The sequence below is a fragment of the Coregonus lavaretus genome, assembly GCF_964263955.1.
Source record: "Coregonus lavaretus genome assembly, chromosome: 39".
Classification (NCBI taxonomy): Eukaryota; Metazoa; Chordata; class Actinopteri; order Salmoniformes; family Salmonidae; genus Coregonus; species Coregonus lavaretus.
The window spans coordinates 17557617-17584856 of record NC_140026.1 but is presented as its reverse complement, the minus strand read 5'-3'; the positions used below and the strand labels follow the sequence as shown (position 1 = coordinate 17584856).

General features: G+C 41.0%; 1 protein-coding gene across 2 annotated transcripts in view; it reads right to left on the bottom strand.

Annotated features, from left to right (window-relative positions):
* LOC311113246 (receptor-type tyrosine-protein phosphatase delta-like) overlaps positions 1 to 27240 on the bottom strand; it is a 609241-nt gene that overhangs the window by 72896 nt on the left and 509105 nt on the right. The window contains exons 14-19 of one of the 2 annotated variants that reach the window (XM_084156451.1): positions 14676 to 14864; positions 9956 to 10066; positions 5255 to 5524; positions 3890 to 4471; positions 1610 to 1755; positions 1347 to 1491 (exon numbers count right to left, since the gene is read on the bottom strand). In XM_084156451.1, the coding sequence (XP_084012577.1) occupies positions 1347 to 1491; positions 1610 to 1755; positions 3890 to 4471; positions 5255 to 5524; positions 9956 to 10066; positions 14676 to 14864 (1443 nt within the window). Of the gene's footprint in view, positions 1 to 1346; positions 1492 to 1609; positions 1756 to 3889; positions 4472 to 5254; positions 5525 to 9955; positions 10067 to 12081; positions 12181 to 14675; positions 14865 to 27240 lie in introns of those variants that run through there. The other variant, XM_084156452.1, reaches the window with a different exon arrangement.

Sequence of the window (27240 nt, the reverse complement as noted above, 5' to 3'; positions counted from 1 at the left end):
TAATAGGACACCTTCACAATAGGTAACCTACCTTTGTAAATAATACCTTACATATTCTTTCCTAAAAGCTGTTATCACACTAGGGCTTCATATCTTGGACTTATAACCATGACTAAAACCCACATTTAATATAAACGTATCAAATGACTGCTCAGTAAAAGTTCACTTGATCACATAAAATCCTAATAAAATCAAACAAATATCATCCATTTGGCAAGCAGTTACCACGAATCCAAAAACATAAAGGTTGATGCTTCAACTCTAGCAAAGTGTAAAAAGTTGTATTGGTCACCAACCTTTCCGAAGCCTGTTGGTTTGTGGTAAAAGCCTGACTGTACAGCAGAGAACTTCCCAAGGAGATATTAATGACTTTTGAAAGTCTCAATGCAGACATCTTTTCTTGGTACCTCCCATCGAGTTTGGACTTTTTGAACTTAGCACCTACCTGTTCTCTGCTTTTTTGTCTTACACAGACCTCTGGTTTATTTTAAATATATGTATGTTTTTCTAATAAATACACTATGTGTTTGTCCTTAGCTTTCAATTTGGTGCTTTGACAAATTGGTCAATACTTTAGCAATTTCAATAAACCTGAGGGCTTATTGTGTGGTAATAAGGTAATTCTCTATCGTCAGTGATACTACTTGCTTTTGAGCTTTCTACGGAATTTGTAGTCTATACAATGTTTTATTTTATTCTTTTGTTAAGTGGTTGGCATCACCAATGATTAATTATACTGAGAAAGGGAAACTCCACTGACCGCCAGATAAAAGGTGCAGAATTTTATTTCCATAGAAAGCTCAGTCTCAATATGCAAATATTCTGACGTGGCTGACACGCAAAGTCAAGAGACAAGGCTTCTAATAGTGGGATAGCATGCCCTTCCCCTAATCAAAACTGTCAGACAGTTGGACAAAGAGAAAATTGAAATTGAAATGAATAATTCACGGCTCTATTATTGGCCTTGGTTGGGATGTTTTGCACATCAAAGGTGTTGAAGAGGAGTAGCTTCTGTATATAGTGTGACCTTGTCGGTTGACTTCAGAGGAGAGCCCTGGTGAACACTGTCCATGCAGCCATTTGAAAGTCAATAGGTGCATGGTCAGGTAGACTTTCAAACACCCCGTTATCTTTCCATGACATTCATTTTTTATTAAGAGTCATCCACCTCTTTCAATTATATTTTGTTTTTGGCCAAATGTTGTGGAATTAGCATATGTAATTCCAAATTGGCAAAGGTAGATGTGTTTGAAAATGGAAGAATTTGATTTGTTTTTCTCTCCAAGGTGTTTCCACATCCAGTGGTAAACTGTCTGGCCAGAGCTTAGATATGGAAGAGGACCTACGTGTTTGAGGGGTTTCTGCAGAGATCTCGTTGGTGTAGGCTCCGATACCATGCTTACTGCGCGCGGCTAGCTGGAAAGTATAAGTAGTGAAGGGTTTCAAGTCCTTCAGCAGGTATGTGGTGGTAGGCTCAAAGCTGATTCGTTTCTGTTGAGATAATGGTATGTCATCAGTTCAGAACATTAAGAAAAAGGTGTACCATTGGGCCTAAGATACATTTGGGCCAGTATAGCTAGCCGTATTTTGAATATGAGAAACCAGTTACCTCCTCCTTGTCATCCCCCTTCTTGTACAGCAGTTCATATCCCATGATTTGATTGTCTTGTCCGGTCTGTGCAGGGGCTATCCACGATAGTAGTATACTTGTTTCGGATTTGGCTTCCCCTTTGAAGTCGGTCGGTTGAGAGGGGACTTGGAAAGCAATACAAATACACATTTCGTCCACTAAACCAATGATACTAATTTTCACGTCCTAAACATATTTGATGAGCGCTGCTGCTGGTACTACTGTGGCTACTTTTACTACTAATAACATTAGTAGTAACCTGTTATTAATACATTATTACTATTACCTGTTATTGCTACTACCTGTTATTTGAGGAAAAGTATACAGTTTACATACACCTTAGCCAAATACATTTAAACTCAGTTTTTCACAATTTCTGACATTTAATCCTAGTAAAAATTCCCTGTCTTAGGTCAGTTAGGATCACCACTTTATTTTAAGAATGTGAAATGTCAGAATAATAGTAGCCTCCTTGCTCGCACACGCTTTTTCAGTTCTGCACACAAATTTTCTATAGTATTGAGGTCAGGGCTTTGTGATGGCCCTCCTGTAGCTCAGTTGGTAGAACATGGCGCTTGCAACGCAAGGGTGGTGGGTTCGTTTCCCACGGGGGGCCAGTATGAAAAATATATGCACTCACTAATAGTAAGTCGCTCTGGATAAGAGCATCTGCTAAATGACTAAAAATGTAAAAATGTGATGGCCACTCCAATACCTTGACTTTGTTGTCCTTAAGCCATTTTGCCACAACTTTGGAAGTATGCTTGGGGTCATTGTCCATTTGGAAGACCCATTTGCGACCAAGCTTTAACTTCCTGACTGATGTCTTGAGATGTTGCTTCAATATATCCACATCATTTTCCTTCCTCATGATGCCATCTATTTTGTGAAGTGCATCAGTCCCTCCTGCAGCAAAGCACCCCCACAACATGATGCTGCCACCCCCATGCTTCACGGTTGGGATGGTGTTCTTCGGCTTGCAAGCGTCCCCTTCTTCCTCCAAACATAACGATGGTCATTATGGCCAAACAGTTATATTTTTAAATCAGACCAGAGGACATTTCTCCAAAAAGTATGATCTTTGTCCCCATGTGCAGTTGCAAACCATAGTCTGGCTTTTTATGGCGGTTTTGGAGCAGTGTCTTCTTCCTTGCTGAGCGGCCTTTCAGGTTATGTCAATATAGGACTCGTTTTACTGTGGATATAGATACTTTTGTACCTGTTTCCTCCAGCATCTTCACAAGGTCCTTTGCTGTTGTTCTGGGATTGATTTGCACTTTTCGCACCAAAGTACGTTCATCTCTAGGAGACTCCTTCCTGAGCAGTATGACGGCTGCGTGGTCCCATGGTGTTTATATTTGCGTACTATTGTTTGTACAGATGAACGTGGTAACTTCAGGCATTTGGAAATTGCTCCCAAGGATGAACCAGACAGAGGTCTTGGCTGATTTCTTTTGATTTTCCCATGATGTCAAGCAAAGAGGCACTGAGTTTGAAGGTAGGGCTTGAAATACATCCACAGGTACACCTCCAATTGACTCAAATGATGTCAATTAGCCTATCAGAAGCTTCTAAAGCCATGACATCATTTTCTGGAATTTTCCAAGCTGTTTAAAGGCACAGTACACTTAGTGTATGTAAACCTCTGACCCACTGGAATTGTGATACAGTGAATTATAAGTGAAATAATCTGTCTGTAAACAGTTGTTGGAAAAACTACTTGTGTCATGCACAAAGTAGATGTCCTAACCGACTTGCCAGAACTATAGTTTGTTAACAAGAAATTTGTGGAGTGGTTGAAAAACTAGTTTTAATGACTCCAACTTAAGTGTATGTAAACTTCCGACTTCAACTGTATATATTTGAATGAAGTAAACAAGGCCTCAAGTCTTGTTCATTAAACTGTGATTTTTGTCATTCAGAATGCCAAATGAAAAAGTTAATTGCTTGGCACTCAAGAGCCAAAAGAGATTTCAAGTGTTTACAGCTGTGGTCAAAGATGAGGAGACTTTTATCTGACTTATAGGACAGAGTGAGTGATGTGCTTTCCCAGAAAGACACTTAGCTGTCGAATTAGCTTGTTGATACTCTCCATTGCAGACTTAGATGATGTGCTTGTTTACTCACAACTCAAACATTGCAGAGCTTCAGCTCTTACAATGATTTATAGACTAACTCACATACAGTTAACATAATTGTCCATTTAAAGGCATTGGCCCAAACAGAAACACACAAAAGCAGGCTACACACAGATCTTACCCCCCGTCTTGGCAATGATCTGGAGATCTGCAGACAGAGGTCCATCGCCCACCGACGTGTAGGCCAGGACCTTAATGTAATAGGTCTTGTTAGGGATGAGGCCCTGAATGGTGAGGAAGTTTGAGCCACGCACTATCTGCTTCTCCCACGTGTTGACTTGCTGGGCAGAGTCCATGGTGTAGTACACACGGTAGCCCATAATCTGCCCGTTGGCCTCCTCTGGTTCGTCCCAGTGGATGATGGCTGTGGTGGCGCTGAGCATACGACCCCTGACCTGTCTGGGCGCCGTGCTAGGTGCCTGCTCGGCCGTCTTGGCCTCGATGCCATCGCTGGGCGGCCCGCGCCCGATGTTGTTCACCGCCACCACCCGGAACTCGTAGTCTGAGTAGGGACTGAGGCCGCCCACGCTGTATCGCGTGGTGGCCACGCCGTCAATCTCCTTGTATGTGTCCTCTGAGATCTTGGACTTGTGCTGGATGATGTAGTAGGAGACAGGCTCAGGGTTGCCTGAGTCCCACGTCAGCGTGATGCTGGTGGCCGTGCGCTCCGTCACCACGGGAATGCCGGGAGGCTTGGGCAATGCTGGAATAACAAACAAATAACATAAATATGATTTTAAAAATTTGTTATAACCTTGCCTTACTTAGTATGCCACGTCAGTGCATTATAACCATATTTTAACTATTGTAAAACCGATAAAGGGCCAAAAGTCCTGCTGTTAGACAGATAATTCCAATGTGTTTCTCTTAAATAATATAGTGGGTTAATTTATTGCTTTAATACCTACACCAGTGGCATGAATTGAAAGATATGAGAGCGATGGATTCTCGTTATATGCCATCTCGAATGTACAATCTGGAATCTCTCTCTCTCTGGTATGCAGCAGAGGAGATATGATTACACTCCGATAAGTACCCTGCCTACTGAGAAGACCAAACAATACCCACACACGCACACGCACACACACACACACACACACACACACACACACACACACACACACACACACACACACACACACACACACACACACACACAGGGTTCTTTGGCTGTCCTCAGGTAGAAACCTTTTGGGTTCCATGTAGAACCCTCTGTGGAAAGGGTTCTACATGGAACCCCAAACAGTTCTACCTGTAACCAACATGGGATCTTCAAAAGGTTCTCCTATGGTGACAGCCAAAGTCTACTTTTTTTTTGTAGGATATAGAGCTTTGGTGTTTAACTCTCCTGGTTGAAAGATAAGCCTTTCACTGATTCTCAATCTAGCATCTAATGCACTGAGGCTGGTGTTAACACGCCTCAGGCTTTAGGAACCCTCCTTCTGAGACCAACAAAACATGACAGGAAGAAGTAAATGTGCGCTACCTTTCACTGTGATCTGCGCCACCGCCTCAATAACCCCAAGAGTGGACATGGCTACGCAGGTATAGTTGTTAGACTGGCGGACGTCAGTGAGCTCCAAAACGTTACGCCCAATGGGCATGTCGTCCTCGGGCGTCAGGTCTTCGGCTCCCAGCATCCATTTGACGTAGGGCATGGGGGAGCCCACCGCTACACAGGTGATGTTGACACTGCCTCCAGGCATGATCTCGTTGTCCGTGGGTGGGATGGAGAACCGCGGGGGCACCCGGCGCACTACAGAAGACAGAGGGTAGGGGTAACAACTCACACAAGCTGCACAAGGCCAAGGTTTCCCATCAACAGCCGAGAAAAAAAGAGACTCATAAATTACATATACGGATAACAAATATATTTACATTTACAACTTGCCCGAAATGTAACTTTTATATCTAATGTAATATATTTATACATGGATATTTTATTCTGTGATGGTTGGATGGAGAGTAAAAAACACAGTTTCACACACAAGTCGGTCCAGGCCTAGCAGGGCTCAATGATGGGACTAGCTACGGACTAACGATCACACAAATACCATGCACAAATTATACCATTCATACAGATATAAAGAGAACAGCACAGAGGAACTGGAGGGTCGACAGCATGCCGGAGTGAAGTGATCAAGAGAACAACTTCAATGCCGCGTTCTTCCAGTTGATGTGACGTAAATGTGCCGCATCACATTGTCACATCACACATACAGACACTCCATGGTGGAGACACATCCAACTATGGTGCAGTACATAGAATATAGTGCAACTCTGCTTCTCAGATCAAACAAGTGGATACACGTTCCAAAATAACCACGTTCGAAGTAGAAATGAAAACCAAATCAAAATTTGAAACCGATCGAAAAACTAATGGATTGAAAAGAAATTGAAAAGAAAACAGCATTATGCACATGGAAAGATACAAGGCCGGGGCCTGTTGTGGGGGCTTGGGCTCTCTATCATGCACACAAGCACATAGCTGGCTTGGAAAGGCAACCATGGTTGGGAATGGGAAGGAGAGAGGAGGATTGAGAGGGAAAATAAATAGTAACACAGACATACAGAAAACAGATATCAAACATGGGGAGGGCGGTTAGTGTTAGGCTGGCAGCGTTGGGTTGCTGGGAAATAAACACGACTGGCTATTATTAAGCTAGAGTTGCCAGGGCAGGACAAATGCACAGCGTCACTGGACAGATTAGGAGAAGTGCTACAGTATGACAGGACAGGACAGGGAGAGGCGAAGGAGGCAACTTAACACAAATCACAATGTTTTCTGAGGTTTGACTAAGGTAGTTAACCACATATGATTCAAACACACCATATAAGGTAAGATAATTTAAGGGACAGGGACTGGGGCGGGGGTAGAAGAATACAGGAACTGGGTTTGGATTTTAATACATTTCTAGGGAGGAATGACATTAAAGGAATTAAGTCAGTGTTACTGCTTATAGTACTCAGAATTACTATAGGTCCCAATAGGCCAATCTCCTTGGATACTCAGAGGCGTAATGGTGGGAGTATTTGGGGAATGTTGTTTGCTCTTCCGTGCGCCTTGGAAAGATGAATCACTCTGGTGCTTTGGTGGTGAACCTCTGTGATACTAATAAAGAGTGAAACACTTCCATCGTCCCAATCACTTTTAATTAAAATTAAACAAGCTCCTCTCTCGAATATGGGGCACAAAGATGAGCCTTGACTAATGTAATGGCAAAAGCCAATGGATTTTCTAACTGTATGCGGCCATTAATATATATTAACGTGATGTACATTTAACATTTTAGTCATTTTATCCAGAGCGACTTACAGTTAGTGAGTGCATACAATTTCATACTGGCCCCCCGTGGGAATCAAACCCACAACCCTGGCGTTGCAAACGCCATGCTCTACCAACTGAGCTACACGGGAGTGTGATGTGATGTAAAACTGAGCGCTAGCTAAAATATATATTTTTGCTAATAGCATTTTTGGCTAATAGCATTGTTTGCTAATGCTACAAGCCTGAATCTACACGTAGCATTAGCGAACGCGTTCAACCGCCATCACATTTCATAAAGCACATTCTGCTAAGCAGATTGTGCCTCTCCAGAGAGAAGGAATCTCAGAGAACTCCTTGCATTATTAAATACAACTTTTCACTCGCTTAATATTTAATTAATATCCAATTGGATCACGCTCCTCCAAGACATAATGTTATCACATTCATTTGAATATCAATACATTTGTCAAGTCTTGCGGCTAATGCTCCAAATACATTATTCTTTCATGAACGTCTCTGTAGGAAAAATCCTTTGCAGAGGTAGCGTATCATCTCACAAGGCTATGCTACCTTAACAGCTGAGCGCTAGACCTCACCACTGACTATAACAAAGGGGAATTTAACTTATGGATTTAAAAACATATATTTCTCTGACACTATGATGAAAAGCAATAGCGGGAACATTTGCATCCAGTCTTAGCTAGTCAAATGGCTGCTCAGTGGGAATTCTTAGCTCATTTTCATGTGCCTAGGCAGGCCACAGAGTGTGGCAGTGCTCCATTCCAGGAGCCTGTAGTGATAGAGAACACCCTTCCTGCTTCGGTGCTGCGGCTCATGTTGGCTCTGTGCTTTTTTCTGCCGCCTGTCACGGCGTTGGCCTGAGTAATCAAGCAGGAACACTAACAAGCTAAGGACACTGAGAGGTGGGGGCAAAGGGCAGGGGTGGGGGTAAGAGCAAAGGGGAGGGGGGATTTCTAGCTTGAGCATAAACAGGTCACCATGCAAATACTCCCCGAAGATGCAAATATTATCCCACCCCCTCCCACCACACTAAAGCTGCACTGTCCCTCCCATGACATGCATCACTTTTTGGACAGTCAAGCATCGTAGCCAAGACCAAGGGAATTCTTCATGGAAAAAATTAACTGAGCAACTAAGCAGAAACAATAATAATACAAGGCTATAAATGATAATGAACCAAGGAGAGAACAAAACGAGAGAGAAAAATGGCACGCAAGTGCAACTACATTCACTTCATTTGTATTCTTCAGATTTTTTTAATTTTTGAGTTTCTTTAGTTTCAGTTTTGTAAGGCGGCATAAAAGTAAAAAAACACCAACCTTCTCGCAGCTCTGAGGGATGTAGGGGGTTTGATGCAGAACACAATGAAATGAGGAAAGGAGAAGAAAACAAGGGAAACACAGAGAGAGTAAAAAGGCCATGTTCAAGGCGTTCAAACTACTACTTTGAAGGACCTCCTGTCACATGTGGACAGGGAGTCCGCTGCATCGCCCTCATACCCTGGTTTAGAGGCAGAAGTCTTAACTAGCACCACTTTAAAATGTTAAGCATTTTGAGGGTTGAAATAATTTGCTATGTTTAGCATATAATGCAATCCTGTCCCAGTCATGTGGTTGGCTTGTAACGAGTGCTAAGGATGAACATATCTGTGCTATATGTAGGTTGGGTATTACATACAAATGTTCTGCATGTTGAAAATGTGAGCGATGCAAAAAGTCATAATATAATATCCAGAAAGATATCGCTGTGCAATTTGGTCAATATCCACATTCAGTTTGTTCCACACAATAAAATATCTATTAATTAATAATTATTCAGTATTCTAAGTATTGTCATTGACTGTGTTTTAAATTAATGATTTGTGATGGTACTGCAAACCACAAGACTCGAACAGAATTAGAGATAATAGTTTTTAAAGAAAAATAGCTACAGCTGGCAATTTAAATATCCATATTAAATTAATGAAAAACTATGAAAAATAATATCCATTGCTGTTCAAAGATTGATATAAAAAAGTAACAATGGACATGGCAACACATAAGACCTTCATTTTATCAGTAAACACACAATAATATTTATTCCAATGGACTATGTAATGTGACATTCACATAGAAAGCCGAACCTCAAGACAGTTCATGACAATTGGAACAAAGATTTGTGATAGCTCAAGAAGGTGTTATGAAAGCCATAATACAGTGTTACCTTTCAATGAATTATCACTTATAAGCAAATCAGCAAATCAATTATGTACTGATGATATCAACACTAACTTAAACTTAAGATTGTTGCAAAAAATAGTAATTTTCAACACGTAGTTAAAATTCATTATTTAGAAAATGTACATTTATCTGATAACTACATACAATCACTATGAAATACAATCTCAGCACTTTTAAAACTGTATTGAAGAAGAGTTAAAGGTGTCCTTCCATTGTTGCTCAAAAGAGAAAAATGAAAAGAAACAGAAAGATCAGAGAGGATCTGCTACTATGAACAGAGGGGATTGTTGGAGGGATTGTCCACCCGTTTCCCCTCAAGGTACATTTAGGAGTAAAAGGCAATTAGTAGGTAAAACACACCAAGCAGTCAAGTCATTGGAGTTAGACAGGAAAAATAATAGAAAAACACTAAACAGAACACACAGGTTCAAATCAGTGCAGGTAGGTCAAATAGAACAAAAGAGCCATACTTACCTCATTGGACATGGACCTTTGGACTGGATCACTACCTCCACTACCCATAATTACCCAGTTTTGAACACCCATCTCACCAGTTGTACCATAATATACCATATCACATACCACTTTAATGTTTTCTTATATATTTTTTTCTTATCAGAATTTGGGTAACCTGCTTCCAAAGAAGAATACCGTTGTTGTTTTGTTGTCACTTTCCTACCTCTGACGTATAGATTGGCGGGGGCAGAATAACGGGTTCCATCATTGTTGGTGGCGACGCACTCGTACTTCCCCTGGTCGGACTCTTCGCTCTGCTCAATCTGGAGGGCCCCTGCGTGGGAATAGAAGGTAGGTGCCGGACACCATTGGTTTAGTGTCAGCCATTTTTAAATAAGTTAACAAACATAAAAAAAAAAAAATTGCTTGACTGGTCAGGGGCCAACATGTCATTGAAGCCCCCTCACTCCTAGACTTGCTCTTTTTTTGAATCGATGAGGGTACAGAGTAAAATCGGCTACCATTGTAACTAGCATAGAGGGATTTTTTGTATCTGTAGGGATCATTTGCACAGAGGATAGTTTACTTCACCATTGACCTTCACAACCTCATTTGTCGCGCAAATAGGCATTCTTCTTGTAACTTGACAGTTTTCCCCTAACATTACCCCAGCCTGATGTATCAAATATGTGTGAAATCTTTATTACATATTTTCTGTCATTATAAAAATGTATTACAGCAATCATGGATAGTTTTAGACAGATTGCTATACTATCAGGCCTACAGAAATCTTAGGGGAACAAATAAACATTTAACAACCATGGAAAAATATTTAACATTTAACATTTACCTCATTGTTGACATCAGAGGATAAAAACGAACCTACATACATGTTGCAGGGTCTAAAAAGGCACTCAACTTTAAGACCAGTGTGAAAATATGTCATAGTATAGCTCGACTTTGAGGGATAGGGGCAAGCCCTGCAATGTACAACATTTCACTGGACTGTCAATATGGGGATGAATGAAACTGCTTCAAGGAAGCATGGATCAAACAAAAGAGGTTTAACAGTATACAAAAGCAGCATAACAAGGGAGGACAATTAAAAAAATTAATTTGGGTATGAATTTTAGCATATTCAATCACAGATCTAATATCAATCAAATAAATTTAGGACTTCATCTAGTCAAAGTCGGTTAGAAAAATGCAGCGCTTACAAAAAACTGAAAAAAATGCTGCTGAGATATGTGAAAAAATACTCATCATAATATCGTATTACCAATATATCACCCTCTGTCACAAAATGTTTGACATGCAGATCTTTTCCAAAGAGCAAGAAATGTATGTCGGCACAACTTACAACCTTTTGACAACCCTTAGCTGAAAAATAAAATGCAATTGTATTAGAAGACAAAATTCAAAATGGTGGCCTTGATCTGACAAGAAGGCAACCAACCACTGCGTTAGCTTGTGAAAGCTACAAAAGACACCCATAAAAATCCACCAATGGGATCCGCAGTGTGGTGTCATATGACCAGGGGAAAAATGGCTTATGCAACAATCACTCTTCAACTCCCAAACGGTAAAAATGGACCTGCCAGGTCCTCGCCAGACTCAACTGTTTGCCTTCCCCCAAACCCTGAAGAATAAAAAAATCGTCAAAAAGTAAAATAGCCTTCAAACCCAAGAAAAGTAAGAAAAATAGGTGAAAGAGGAAAAAAGCACCCGGAGAAACTTTATCAAAAAAGTAGTTGTTTGGGCTTTTTTTTTTTTTTTTTAGAAGGTACAGGAGAGGAAAGCAAATAGAATAAATAAAAAAATAGGCTTGCAAAGATATAAATAATTCTTTGGGAGAAAAAAAGCAGAGTAAAGGAAATGTTGTCTTCAGCATGCCTGCGTGATTCCACAGCATCTGTGCATAATTTTAGTGCTGAACAAGAACAGCTAAGGGGGAAAAATGTTTGGTTGTTTTAGTTGGACAAAAAGAGGGACACATGAGTCGCTATGGCCAAAAAGAAAACAAAAAAATGAAAGAACAATTAGAGTTCTAAAAAAAAGTTGTCATTGGATATGCTTCTTTGAGCCGGAGCAAGCATATCACAACTGAGTTTTTTGAAAAAGGCTCTTCAAATCAAAATTCAAAGGAGGAAATAAAGCATAGACAAAAAATTGAGATTGGATGGAGTCAACAGAACAGGACAAATAAGAAGGAAGGTCGATAATGGGAACGAAATGGGATTTGGAGTCGGGAAACAGGACAAAAATGGAGGCGGACGGGCGGATGGATGGGACGACAGCAAGAATGAATTTGTTTTGTTCATTCTGTGAACATCAGTTCAGCACTCTTACCTCTTATTGGTGTACCACCTGGGTGGATAATATGAATGCAAATAAGATTAGAAAGAAGAAGCATTAGTAGGAGAAGATATAGGCTGGGGGCTTTGGAAGAAGAATCAAATTAGACTTAACAGAGTACGTAAATAAAGCGGACTAGAGGAAAGAGAAAGGAGAAAGAGAGAGAGCTAGAAAGAGAGATAACTCTGTACTCTATTGGCAAAAAAATACAGGATTCATCATAGGAAGGTATCATAGGTCAGAGAAGGTCAGAGAACGTTGTACAGTGGTGTGCCACAGGGGAGGTGCCATTTTGGAAGTGGCATGGATTCTGAAGACCATCTACTGAAGGTAAGGCTTGGAGGAGTTTGGATATGAGAGGGAAGAGACTCATTTAAGAGACCTGGAACCCTTTAGCTTGACCTCCTAGTAATTGCTAAACATCTGCTTAAATCTCTATAGTGGTGGTAGGCTATACAGTATTGAGTGAGTGAATGAGTGAGTGGGTGAGTGAGTGAGTGACTGACCATACAGTGAGGGTAGATAGGTAGGTTATATCACTAAGGTGGGGGATATGGCATCTACTGGGCTAAAGCTGGGTGAAATTTGTGTGCTCTGGAAAAAGGTGCCTGTATTGCTTATAGGAAAACTTTGTGGGGGGTAAGTATATGTGTGCCACTAGCGTCATCTTTGTGTCTACACTAACTGTTAGTAAAATGCATGCCATGCATTTTATTAATAGTTATAACATGAAGAAAAATTAGTGGGGAGTGAAGTGTGCTTCAGAACTAAGCACTTACCAAAGGATTCTGTAGATTTAAATACGGAGAGAAGAAAGACAGCATAAAAATATTATTATATTCCTTAGGTTAAGTTACATTAGTTTTTTGTCAGAGTTAAAACTTTATCAACTCTAGGTCACAGGAAAATCAAAGTCGCACATTAAAAAAAGAGGGTTAATTTACACAGATTCTGTTAACAAGGCAAAGGAGGGTTACCAAGACATTTTAACAAAGGACAGCTGTGAAATCTGAAAAGGCAGGTGATCAAACATAGAAGACTAATTGTACCAGAAGTAGTGCCAAATCTCAAATAGGAATGCTAATAGTAAATATTGCTAGCCAAACTATGAGTTAAGTAACGCTAGCATATAAGGAAACTTGGGATATTCAGAGGATCGGGATGAGGAAGTATTGGGAATAAGCCACAGGCAAAGAGAATAGAAATCTGGAGTCTACGTGGAAAAGCAGGGAGTAGATCCAGAGAGAGTCAATAAGGGACTGGGAAAGCTAGACACAAGCCTCACACACTACTGTGGCTACTTAAGGCCGGAAAACATTCCGGAAGGAAAAGGTGCCTCAACCGAAGTTCCACAAGTTTTTATCTTCTGTTTTAATACAACTGTTAGTTTAAAGGGACCTTATAGCAGTGGTGTAAAGTACTATTTAAGTAGTTTTTTGGGGTATCTGCACTTTACTTTACTATTTATATTTTTGACAACTTTTACTTCACTACATTCCTAAAGAAAATAATGTACTTTTTACTCCGTACTTTTTCCCTGACACCCAAAAGTACTCGTTACATTTTGAATGCTTAGCAGGACAGAAAATGGTTCAATTCACACACTTATCAAGAGAACATCCCTGGTCATCCATACTGCCTCTGATCTGGCAGACTCACTAAACACACATGCTTAGTTTGTAAATTATGTCTGAGTGTTGGAGTGTGCCTCTGGCTATCCATAAATTAAAAAAATAAGAAAACTGCGCCGCCTGGTTTGCTTAATATAAGGATTTTTTTATTATTTGTACTTTTACCTTTGATACTTAAGTATATTTTAGCAATTACATTTGATACTTAAGTATATTTAAAACCAAATACTTTTAGACGTTACATCAAGTAGTATTGTACTGGGTGACTTTCACTTTTACTTGAGTAATTTTCTATTAAGGTATCTTTACTTTTACTCAAGTATGACAATTGGGTACTTTTTCCACCACTGGCTTATAGGAACTATTTTTTTGTTAAATCACAACAAAAAACAACAAAGAATTAGAAAAGGAAATAGCCTCAATGTCTGCCTATTCACTCTGTTCTGCAATTTTCTCTTGCAGCCTTTAAAAACAACAAAATTGCTAAAAACCATGGGTGCTCCTTTGCAAGTTCTGAGTGAAGCCCAATGTTGAATATTCATCGAGTTAGGGAAAACAAGAGATAAAAAACGAAAGAGAATGGATCCGTCAAACACTGCATCGAGGCAGTCAAAGGGAATCAACTAAACTAAACCAAAAGAAAAGCCACTCGTCAGAAGAACAGTCACAGCAGTGAGCAATGTGGAAGTCAGACTGAAGCGGCAAAACACACAAAGACAACCGACGGAGCCATGACAACACCAGAGGCAGGAGTGGGAGGAACAGACAACACACACCAGGATACACACACACCGTAGAGAAGGAGGAAGAAGCAGTAGAAACAATGCCATTACCTACAAAATCAAAGCCAAAGAAGAAGAGGAGGAGGAGAACGAGAGAACAGAAACAGAAGGGATTAGGGTACAAATATAAAAGAGTACTCCCGGTTTAGTTCCGGTGGCGGTAGTGACACCCTACCTGATCTGAGCTGCTTGATGCGTCCATTGTTGTTGGTGGTGTTGACGGGCAGGAAATCTTTGAACCAGGAGATGTCTGGGTCAGGGTTGCCGCTGGCGGCACAAAGCATGGTGGCCGTGCGAGTTCGCTCTACCACTTTCAACTGGGGGCCCATGTCAATGGTGGGGAAACCAGGGGGCAGTTGGTCCTCTGTGAAAACCAAGAGAAAACCATAGCTGTGAGTTCATTGAGTGCAAGTGAGAGTAGTGGGAGAGGAGAGAGCAAAGGAAGATGGCAGAAATAATTACAAGCAATTGGAGAGAGAAAGAGAGTAAGAAAGAGAGTAAGAGGTAGACTGAGAGTGTGTGAGTGTAGAGAATTCGAATCAACAAGAATGTGTGTGTGAGAGAAAGCGAGAGAGAGAGAGAGCGCAAGGCAAAGCGGTATAAAGAAATGTGTATGTGTGCATTGGGTTCATACTATTGTCAAGTTCTAAGCAGTTATTCAGTGACATCATAGTATTTTCTGCTTCCATCTGAGATATACTTTGCTGAAACCTTCCCTTTATTTACCAGGCTATTATATTGACATGGACAGAACATTTAGATAACCACTAGTCTCACAATATTCAGCAAGGCTCTGTATTCACTAAATGTGATACAAAACAGAACAGATTTTTTAGACAGTTGACACTTGACAATGGGGTGTGTTTTGAGTATTTGTACTGTATCAAGCGTGTGTACAAGTGCATATTGGATGGTGTGACAGGAGGGTGCGTAAGCTTGTCTCTTCCCTGTCTCCACTACAAAGTGCTGCTATTAGAAATGGGGGCTGCTCCCCTTGCTGTTCTCCGAGATGTGAGACAAGATAACTACCGCGGCTCCCGCTCCTGTGCAAAACCCCCAACATTTTAACCAAACAAAGACAATCAAAGGCCTACATCAGCTTGTCTGGCCCTTGAGGCTCTTAGCAGGAAGCAGACTTCCTTTCACAGTGAGAGAAGACTTACAGAGAGCGCTGGGTAACATATCCCATCCAAAATGGATATTGCTTTAGCCTTGTTCAGCTAGCCGCTAATGCTAAAGAGCTAATATGCAGAACAATCGGTGAGTTAATGTCCAAAACGCAGGGACACATTCAAAATGGCTATTGCATTACCTTGGTTAAGCTAACAGCTAACACTAAAGGGCTAATATGGCACATGGTTGGCATACCAATGAGGCTGAAGCACACCTTAAAGCTTCGCTCTCCCTGTTGTGATATGCCTAATTAGTGTCTTTCCCTCCCTTCTCTCAAACGCCACCTTTTTCGAGTCGCTCTCTTCATTAGTTTCATGAGGCACACTTCAGGCTGGAAATAGCTTTGAGGAGCAGCCGCTGTCTCTGTGCAGCCGACGATAGTCGTGGCTGCCTTCCAACGATGCTTTCGGGTATCTGGCAGAAGAGGATACCTCGGCGGGTAAATCCTTTTCAAGAATTGAGCTTCGTTTTGAGCTTCTAAGCTTTCCCTCTTTAAGTTAGTGTCCCAACCTGAACCAAGGTTTACTTTAACGATTGGGTGCTATTGATGAGGGCATAAGCACAGATATATAATTACATTCTACTTATATTCACGTAGGTTTGACTGTCATCTTGGAGTGTCTTTGGGGTGGCTGAAACTAATTGTCAATTCTTTGTGATTTAGAGTAATTGCAATTAAGGAAAAGGATAAGGAATCTTATGACAACACTATTTAAAGTGTCATTAGCAATACATGTCACAAACACACAGTTTAGCATAAGTCCTCAATCCAAGGTGTTACGTATGAGGTAAGTATCCTAAGTATCTTCTTCTTGATCATTGGCCATTAAGGAAATTAGGTATGCACTGGGGGTTGGTCCTATTAAAAGTTTGCTGCCGTTATGTTTCCTCGTCCTACACTAAGAGCCTCACTCTCACACAACCTTGAATGTGTTGCTCATTTATCGATAGATACCACAGTTTAGCGCGCTACTAATTTTAGCTATATTGCGGCGTATTGAGCTACCTGTTGGGGCGACACTACAGGCTATGTGCACTCTATTAACATCTTGAGTTACAATCAATCACGCCACAAACAAATGGAGAGTAGTAACTCAGGCAAGTAGTGACAGAGAGAGGGAGAAGGACACGAGAAAGAGCCACAGCTTGTGCTAAGAGGAAATACAAAACTTCCACTTTTGTTTAGTGTGGAGTCTATATAGTATGGTGGCTATTATTCAAAAATAAGTCACCACAAAACATGCTCTCTATGGTAATTAACCATAGCTAAAGGCAGGGATTTGGTATCAGATAAGGCTTGAAAATGTAAATGTTGGATACTCATGCAGGCATATCAAATGCAATACTGATAGTCTAAAATCTGGGCAATGAAATTATCAGGAGTCTGGTTATACTAAGCCGGTGAGTCAAATGACTTACTTTCGGTTGTTAACAATAATTATGAGAAAAAGTTATGAGAAAAATAACCTATTTAGAGAGCCTAACATTAACATTTCTCTCACAAATATGTAATACTTAAAAACAATTTAGAAAAATGCCTCCTCTCATGACTTAGGGGCATACAGATAATAATGCTGGCCAAGAAGAATGCCTTAAAAGCTTTGCGGATTAATACATCAAATGTGACAATAAATCTACTGGTTACAGCCGTTGCCCACACTGCATAAAAAAAACATGAAACGGTTTTAGATTCCAAGTAAAAAGAAGACAGGAAAAAAGAACCTCTGTGTTAAAGTGCCATTAAAGAAATAGCCTAATGAAAGAGAATGGGTTTGCAGAGGTGTTTCGTTTGAAAGGAGAGAGAGGAGGAGGAGGAGAGGAATTAATTGTGCGAGGTAGTTCCCTCCCCCGAGCCTCCCACAACCCGTTGCAAGGTCGAACGGAAAATCAGTTGATTTCTAAAGCGAATCAAAAGCCAGGAACGTGCCTCGGAACATGGATGCATGTTGAGTATCATAATGGAATGTGACAATCCGTGCAGCCTTAAAAAAAACAATGTCATAGAAGGGACAAAAAGGTGCTCAGGAGATCATAATTTTGCCTTTCTCTGAGCAATCAAAATTGCTCTCGTGCTGGGCAAAGCAATAGCCTTAAATTCTGCTCCATAGTCTACATGTTCAAATATATCCACTGTAATGTCTTTGTCAGAATTCTATTATTTGATACCATATCAACTGAGTTTGAGAGCTCTAAATTATGTCAAAGAATTGTTCTTTCAATATAGCTTATGATGCTGTCTTGTAGACTACAATGTTACAGTATCCACTACATGTTCCACAATTTCAAGTTAGGTCATGTTCAAGGATGCCTTGGCATCCCTGTCGTTTCCCTTTGGGGTGTTAACGGTTCAACTCCAATAACATATGGGCAGCTGAGATCGCTGGATTGGTCGGTCTGAAATCAATGATCTGGTAAGAAAACGTTTTCTGGCCTTTTGAACACATTCCTGCGGACCTCACAATATGATTTACAGTCCTTTTGTGCAGTCGTGCTCCTCCGGAACAGATAAGAAGTCATGACATCAGCTGTGAGGTATCTGCAGACACTGCCCGACCATAACTCTAAAACTACCCTAGGTGATCTAAAAATATCAAAAAGGCCCCCTTTGTCTTCCCACAGTCCCTTTTTGTCTTCCTCTGCCACTCCCAGTACATTTTTTTACCTCACAGAATAAATTAGCATAGCGCTAAGAAATAAAGGAGGAACTTAAACACCTTCTCTCTATTTCTGGTGTGATTAACAACTCAAATCGTCCGGAGCTGCGGCTAGCAATTTGACCTTGTGCTATGTTTGCAGTTCCGCTAATAGTCAGGGCTTGGGTTTTCGACTTGCGGTTACATAAATTATCAACCCGGGCTAATTCATTATTCAAGTTACAAGGTGATCTACCCCCTCAAAAAAATAAAATAAAAATACATAATTACCACTCAGGGAACTATTGGCTGTTTCCTGTGAGAGAATTGGAAAAAAGTTTACATTTGTGTGTGTGTTTCTGTGTGTGTGCGCTTCTGTGGTTAAGCGTGTCTGCGTGCTTGTGTAGCACATGGGGATGTGTGAAACGTACTACTAGGCCTGAAGTGTCCCCATTTCCGCCAGCAAATAGCTACATTGGCTTGCGAAAGTATTCACCCCCCTTGGCATTTTTCCTATTTTGTTGCCTTACAACCTGGAATTAAAATGGATTTTTGGGGGGGTTGTATCATTTGATTTACACAACATGCCTACCACTTTGAAGATGCAAAATATTTTTGTGTGAAATAAACAAGAAATAAGACAAAAAAACAGAAACTTGAGCGTGCATAACCCCCACCAAAGCCAATACTTTGTAGAGCCACCTTTTGCAGCAATTACAGCTGCAAGTCTCTTGGGGTATGTCTCTATAAGCTTGGCACATCTAGCCACTGGGATTTTTGAGAGGTGTTGGGTTTGTGGCAGACATTTTCCTTGATGGCAATAAAGCTCAATTTTAGTCTAATCTGACCAGAATACCTTCTTCCATATGTTTGGGGAGTCTCCCACATGCCTTTTGGCGAACAACAAACGTGTTTGCTTATTTTTTTCTTTAAGCAATGGCTTTTTTCTGGCCACTCTTCCTTAAAGCCCAGCTCTGTGGAGTGTATGGCTTAAAGTGGTCCTATGGACAGATACTCCAATCTCCGCTGTGGAGCTTTGCAGCTCCTTCGGGGTTATCTTTGGTCTCTTTGTTGCCTCTCTGATTAATGCCCTCCTTGCCTGGTCTGTGAGTTTTGGTGGGCGGCCATCTCTTGGCAGGTTTGTTGTGGTGCCATATTCTTTCAATTTTTTAATAATGGATTGAATGGTTCTCCGTGGGATGTTCAAGCCGCTTGCTTGGTGGTGCCCCTTGCCTAGTGGTGTTGCAGACTCTGGGGCCTTTCAGAACAGGTGTATATATACTGAGATCATGTGACAGATCATGTGACACTTAGATTGCACACAGGTGGACTTTATTTAACTAATTATGTGACTTCTGAAGGTAATTGGTTACACCATATCTTATTTAGGGGATTATAGCAAAGGGGGTGAATACATATGCACACACCACTTTTCCGTTATTTATTTTTTAGAATTTCTTGAAACAAGTTATTTTTTTCATTTCACTTCACCAATTTGGACTATTTTGTGTATGTCCATTACATGAAATCCAAATAAAAATCAATTTAAATTACAGGTTGTAATGCAACAAAATAGGAAAAACGGCAAGGGGGATGAATACTTTTGCAAGGCACTGTAGCTTTTTTCGTGGCGCCGACTGGTAAGACGCTTCAGGAGGGTGGTCACGTGTGCTAGCAAGGCAGAGGTCCCGAGTTCGCGCCAGGTATGGGCTGAATCGGGAGGAATTGGTACTCGCTAAGCAAGCAGCATGATGTCCTTTACACTTGTATGTGCTAATGTCTGTGAGTGGGTTCTCTGTGTGTCTGAGTTCAGCATGCATGACATCACCATTCTGTGGACTGAAGTAAAACGTGAAATGCAGCATAAAGACGCCTCTGTGCGGTTTCTTTTTCACCTCACTGGAAGATAAAAAATGGAAAGCTCAAGGACAGTTTAAGACAAGGGCAGTTTTATAACTTTGCTCAAGACCATACTGTATCCAACAATGGATCTACACACTAAATGAGATGGAGGGGAGTAATGCTGAAGTCACCTTCTAAAGAACTGCTGAGCACTGGTGCTTGATATAAAAGGACTCCCAATGACAATTTGCACACATTAACCAGTCAGGCCATCAGGCGCTATAGGAACCTGGTGCCAAGTATGCGAGGGTAGGAAAAAAATACATTGGCTCAAATAGTACCTCAGTGAGCATATTTTCACAGAAGACATGAGGTCATCGGACATAAGCTCAGGCTATTAGCAAATTATGTCTATCGTTCACTCTTATGTCTCCGCAGTGTCTCCCTAACAACATGCTTATCCACGATGATAAGGGTAGCCATACAACTATATTAAAAAATAACTCATTTGGCAACACTAACCAGCCCTGTAAATGTCTCAACTGCCACCACCAAACCATTCTCTCCTAACCCCAAAGAACGCTCAGAAAACGCCCAGGCACGACAACCCTTTGCACAGTCATGTAATTACAACAGACCAACATAAGTAATATTCTCCTTGGGAGGACCGCTAATTAAATCTGTCTAATTGTATCTCGACAGACCAGGCTAACATTTGGGATGTGATTAGTTACTGTTTACCCGACCAACTTAGCCCAGTTTGTGTAATGCTGTATAGAGGGAGGGAGGAGGGGGAACCCTGTTTACAGAACGTTGAGGGCCTAATCTCGATGGGAAGCGTTTCATTAGCACAGCGAGGTGACAGTGCAGCTGAACCAAGGGGCTGGATGTCTAGTTCTGCCACTTTATATTTGCTCAACGTTGACAGAAGAATTACAGAACGATTAGAAACCACTTCTTTGACGGACAGCTTCCTGTTGACACTCCAAACACCTGACCTGGGGAGAGGAAGTCAGGAAGTGTGCACTTCCAGTGTGGCACTCTTTGTCACCCTCACATGATCCTGACTAGAATATTGGGTTGTGGAATATTTTGTAAATCTGTCAGTCAACACTTCTAATACAGCGATGGCAGGGTATTGGTTTCTATAAATCACACTGCATTCAACTCCAAATTTACCTAACAAGTACAAAGGGATTTGAGGGAAGGAAATAAGCCATTGCTGCGGTGCGGTGGACTCTCCCCAAAAAATGAATCCATAAAGACGGCTTTAATTCCGTGCCTGCCGCACAGGGATTGGATCCAGTCAGGGCTTTTTTCCCCCAGGCGGAACTAAACTTTTCACCCCGGGCTTGAGGTTATTCTTCTGGGAAAATCCCTGCAGGCCATAATAAGATATATTTGTTGGACATTTTTGAGCGGATACAATCTACTTAAGGGGCAGTCACAGGTCAGTTGCTGTGACGCCACGCAGGAGAAAGAGTGTGCTGAGATGCATTGTTGTTTGGGAATCCCTCTCGTCTGAAAATCGCGGATTATTGGAATGCTGGAATGTCGGTGGGGGAACTCTTCAAGTATGACACCCATCTGTTTGATATTTCTCACTCCTTTTAGCTTTGTTGTACAGCATGCCCAGCTTAGGATGCACTCTTAGTCTTCTTGGTCTTCCCGAGATAAGGTTTTTCAGCCAGCACAAAAAGGCCACAAAACATTTCCCATTTCCTTTTAAATGTGACAGTAAACTATTTGCGTCAACCACAGCCTTTTCTTCTCGCAGTATAGTGTGTAATGTGCAGTTAAGGCACACTGATTAGAAATGTATCTACTATCAAAGCGCAAAATAAATAAAGCAACAGCCTGGAAGATGAAGAATATCCCCAGGTTAGTAATGTTAACTAACTGTCTCTTTTGCTTCTGTAACACTCCTCCAATGACAATCATCGAGTTGGGCCTGGCTTGCTGATTAGGCATTCATTGTAAATGGGTTCTAATTAAGTATTGGTTGCTTTATGGACTTGGACAATAGTGACCTACAAGTGCAGGCAAAATAAAAGAAAAGAAAAGAGAGAGAGGGAACGAGAGAATGAAAGACAGAGTGCAGTGACCTCGGGAGAGGATTAAATGGAAATGGTCTTGGCGTATGAAAAATGGTGCCGGAGCATGGGATAAATCATGTAACAAATCATCTCTCAGGACATAGATGAAGGGAGTGAAATCTGCAGGCCGAAACAATCTGCCAGAAAAGGCGATCTAAGGATGACTGGCGCCATGACGCACTCAGGACTTGACCAAAATCCCAGGACACTGGCAGATGTTCAACAGTGTGGGACGTGTGGGTAAATTCCTTTTGACAAAGAGGACGGACCGTGCAACACTAACATTATAGAGTTAATCTGTTCCAGCCCCTCTGTTTCAATACTGCATGTGACCCAGAGGGTTACGTAGCAGCATAGCATGACTAGGATTTTGTATTATTTTGTGATGGAAGAACAGTGTTTATTTTGTTTGGCAATGGACTACAGTATGTTACCTAAAGGTGCTCTTTGGATGAGACAAACATTTGAAGAAAAATAAACAATGTTGTGTGGAATTGAATAGGACCGCTTCTTGTACAATGACGGCATAATTCGCTCTACTTTGACAAACTGTTTACATTTACCATAAAGTTCAATACAAACGTGTTAGTACATCCGCTAAATGGCAAACCTGAATCCTCTTCAACAAAATGTTCCTCTCTCTGCACCAGCTCAACTGATGTATTCAATTATGTTGTCTTTGGCATTCGAGGCGGAACTGTTAATTATGCTTTTGTTTTCTCTCAAACTAAATTACTCGACCAAATATAAGAGTTCTTGATTAACAAATTCCTCTTTGTGCTAATCGTATGACGCCATTTGCTCTCCTTTTCTCTCGGTCTCTCTATTTCTCATTCTCTGTTTTCCCCTACATCTTTCACGCTCCCGTTGTTGTTTCCCCCCCACTCTACTTACAAGGTGCAGTTCTCACCACGGTAAAAAGGTGATCTTTTACAGCCGAGCATATCAATGACAACAGGCCTCTAAATCTACCCACCTTTGCTTTATCAGCAATGTACAGCTGGTTTGGAATATTCCAAAATGTGACAGTTCCACCTCAAAGAGAGCCTTTTTATAGACAGAATAGAGCTGTATTTCTCCATTATTTAATCTATATCCCTCTACAGAGGTGAAATTGCATTGCGATATCACTCTCTTGCTCATACGCCTGATTTATCTGGTGCCGTTTGACAAGTATGCACAGATGTTTGACTGAGGAAACACTCTTCTGTCACGCCCTGGCTCTGGGGACTCGTGTATGTTGAACCAGGGTGTTAGTTTCTTTGTGTAGTGTCTATGTTTCGTTTTCTATGTTCTGTTCTAGGTTATGTGTTTCTATGTTGACCGGGGTGGTTCTTAATCAGAGGCAACGAGAATCAGCTGTTGCTTGTTGTCTCTGATTGGGAACCATACTTAGGCAGCCTTTTGTGCACTTGTTATTCGTGGGATCTTGTTCCGTGTTGGTTTGTATTGTATAACCGAGGACTTCACGTATCGTTTTGTTGTTTTGTGTATTGTTTAAAGTACTATTAAAGAGATGTACTCATATCACGCTGCGCCTTGGTCTGCTTCGTATGACGATTGTGACATCTTCTCACCCCACTTCGATACTGAAGTGACTTTTTCGTAGCAGGTTAGGAGAATTAACGTAACAGGTTAGGAAACTGAGATTAAGGTTAGGAAAAGGGTCAGGGTTAGCAAAAATCACTTTGTATTGAAGTTGCATGAAAATAGTGTGTCCATGTTTGACTGTGATTTAATTAGCTTCTTTGAAACAGGAAATAGAGTGACAGGCTAAGAGAGGTCTCGGAAACCAGATTTTCCTCATAAACGTACCCTTCCCGGGTTATTTTGGCCAAAGGAAATCTGCTTTAATGCAATTTATATCCATCCTATAATGAAATTAATTAATTTCTAAATTAATTTACTATTCATGTTTCAAGCAGAACACGTGGGGGAAGCAGAGAATTAATAAAGGGTTTAGGATTGACACAATATAAAACAGTCATAACAATTTCACACTGCTGACATCTTGGTTTCAAGGCCTTCTGTCTCTGGCACTGTCTAGAACAGGAAAGCTATAACCTAAATGATGCTTTTGTGACACCCAAAATATATATTCACATTTTTGTGTTTATTTGTGTTAAACAGATAATAGTTCCTGTAAAGCAGGAATTGTAACACTTTTAACGCATCACAACCGATTAAAGGTGTGGAATAGGATAATGGTTGTGTGTGTGTGTAAAAGAGAGATTAGGCTAGTTCTTGGGCATAAATTGTTATTGGCCACTAGGAGTTTTGCAATACTGATATGTCAATCGACTTGTCTTTACTTATAGCACATCAGTGCAAGCTACTCAATCACAACATACACTACCGGTCAAAAGTTTTAGAACACCTACTCATTCAAGGGTTTTTCTTTATTTTGTACTACTACTACATTGTAGAATAATAGTGAAGACATCAAAACTATGAAATAACACATATGGAAATCATGTAGTAACCAAAAAAGTGTTAAACAAATCAAAATACATTTTATATTTTGAGATTCTTCAAATAGCTACCCTTTGCCTTGATGATATTATGGCAAGAACAGCTCAAATAAGCAAAGAGAAACGACAGTCCATCATTACTTTAAGACATGAAGGTCAGTCAATCTGGAAAATGTCAAGAACTTTGAAAGTTTCTCCCAGTGCAGTCGCAAAAAACATCAAGCGCTATGATGAAACTGGCTCTCATGAGGACGCCATAGGAATGGAAGACCCAGAGTGCCCTCTGCTGCAGAGAATAAGTTCATTAGAGTTACCATTAGAGTTGCAGCCCAAATAAATGCTTCACAGAGTTCAAGTAACAGACACATCTCAACATCAACTGTTCAGAGGAGACTGTGTGAATCTGGCCTTAATGGTTGAATTGCTGCAAAGAAACCACTAGTAAAGGACACCCATAAGAAGAACAGACTTGCTTGGACCAAGAAACACGAGCAATGGACATTAGATCGGTGGAAATTTGTCCTTTGGTCTGGAGTCCAAATTGGAGATTTTTGGTTAAAACAGCCGTGTCTTTGTGAGACGCGGTGTGGGTGAACGGATGATCTCCACATGTGTATTTCCCACCGTAAAGCATGGAAGAGGAGGTGTTATGGAGTGGGGGTGCTTTGCTGGTGACACTGTCTGTGATTTATTTAGAATTCAAGGCACACTTAACCAGCATGGCTACCACAGCATTCTGCAGCGTTACGCCATCCAATCTGCTTTGGGCTTAGTGGGACTATCATTTGCTTTTCAACAGGACAATGACCCAACACACCTCCAGGCTGTGTAAGGGCTATTTTACCAAGAAGGAGAGTGATGGAGTGCTGCATCAGATGACCTGGCCTCCACATTCCCCCGACCTCAACCAAATTGAGATGGTTTGGCATGAGTCGGACCACAGAGTGAAGGAAAAGCAGCCAACAACTGCTAAGCATATGTGGGAACTCCTTCAAGACTGTTGGAAAAGCATTCCAGGTGAAGCTGGTTGAGAGAATGCCAAGATTGTGCAAAGCTCTCATCAAGGCAAATGGTGGCTATTTAAAGAATTTCAAATATAACATATATTTTGATTTGTTTAACACTTTTTTGGTTACTACATGATTCCATATGTGTTATTTCATAGTTTTGATGTCTTCACTATTGTAGAGAAATAGTAAAAATAAAGAAAAACCCTCGAATGAGTAGGTGTTCTAAAACTTTTGACCGGTAGTTTACACCTTCAATACACACTGCTGTCCACACACTTGTTTAAGACTCAGTGACTGAGAACATTTTAATAACATGTATGGCCATCATACTGGAACTTGATCCCCCCCTATTATGGGATTCTGTTGGATTCCTTGTCATTTTATCCACATCTCAATGTCACCTTGGACAGAATACTTGGAATACTTAAGATGCAAGTGAAAGTGATGACCTTTGACCATCAATGGAGTCAAGTATCTCATGGAGGGGCTGTTGTAGCAAACCATGCAGAGCAACACAAGTCAGAACTGCCACCGAATGCAAGGTTCTCAAGGTTGGGATTGAGCACTACATATAATCCAAGACAGCACACACCAAATACAGTACAATACAAGTTCACAAAATAGTATTTGATGTTTACTTCAAGATAAGTCAGATAGATCAGGTTACTGAATGAGCATTATATGGGTGTTTTGCAGCATCCTATTCATCTTAATAGGGCATTAAATGTAGGAATTTAAATCCATCCTATACAATATCAGATTATATGCTTCTCTCGACATCATGACTAGCTACATCCCCCAATAAGCTTCCTTGCATCAAAAGGCATTAGATAACCGTCAAAGTACCAATACAATCATGGCAGACGCAATCCTCATAACCAGCACTTAATAAACGAGGCACAGCATGCAGGGGGGATTTCCCAAATATATAATTCAGGTTTGTACTTGGTAGACCAGTACAAAGCTCACAGTCAACCGCGGACTGCCTTAAAACACAGCAGGGTGTTTTGGGCTCCAGTCTTTTTGTTTTGGGGGGGGGGGGGTTCGAAACTAGGAACTAACACAAAGGCATTGATGTTACGTCGTGGGAAGTCGTCCACATTTGATAACATCTGATTGGTGAAAATACTACGCTAGTGGCTTTAAAGCAAATAATAAAGGGGGGGTGGGTTAAATAAAATCTTCCCAACAATTGACATGCAGGTGCTCCCTAATCCCTTGGGGATTAGAAAGCAAATGAATAGTTCAACTTTGCCATGAAAGCCCCTGGCCCAGTTAACTCGGCTGTGTAAACAACTGGGTTTGGGTGACCCTGGGTAAACAGTATCAGGTATTTGGTACAGTGAGCCAAGTACAGCTGGTGTTGATAGTCGTGTTATCGCGCCATGCTTTGAATAATGGACAGCGTCTAGACAAATTAGCAGACATTGGGGCCCTATACAGTAAGGTTTGGGAAGCACTGATACTATGTATGCAGTATGTAACTGAGTTACGGGTGTTATAGTTGTCAGTGGT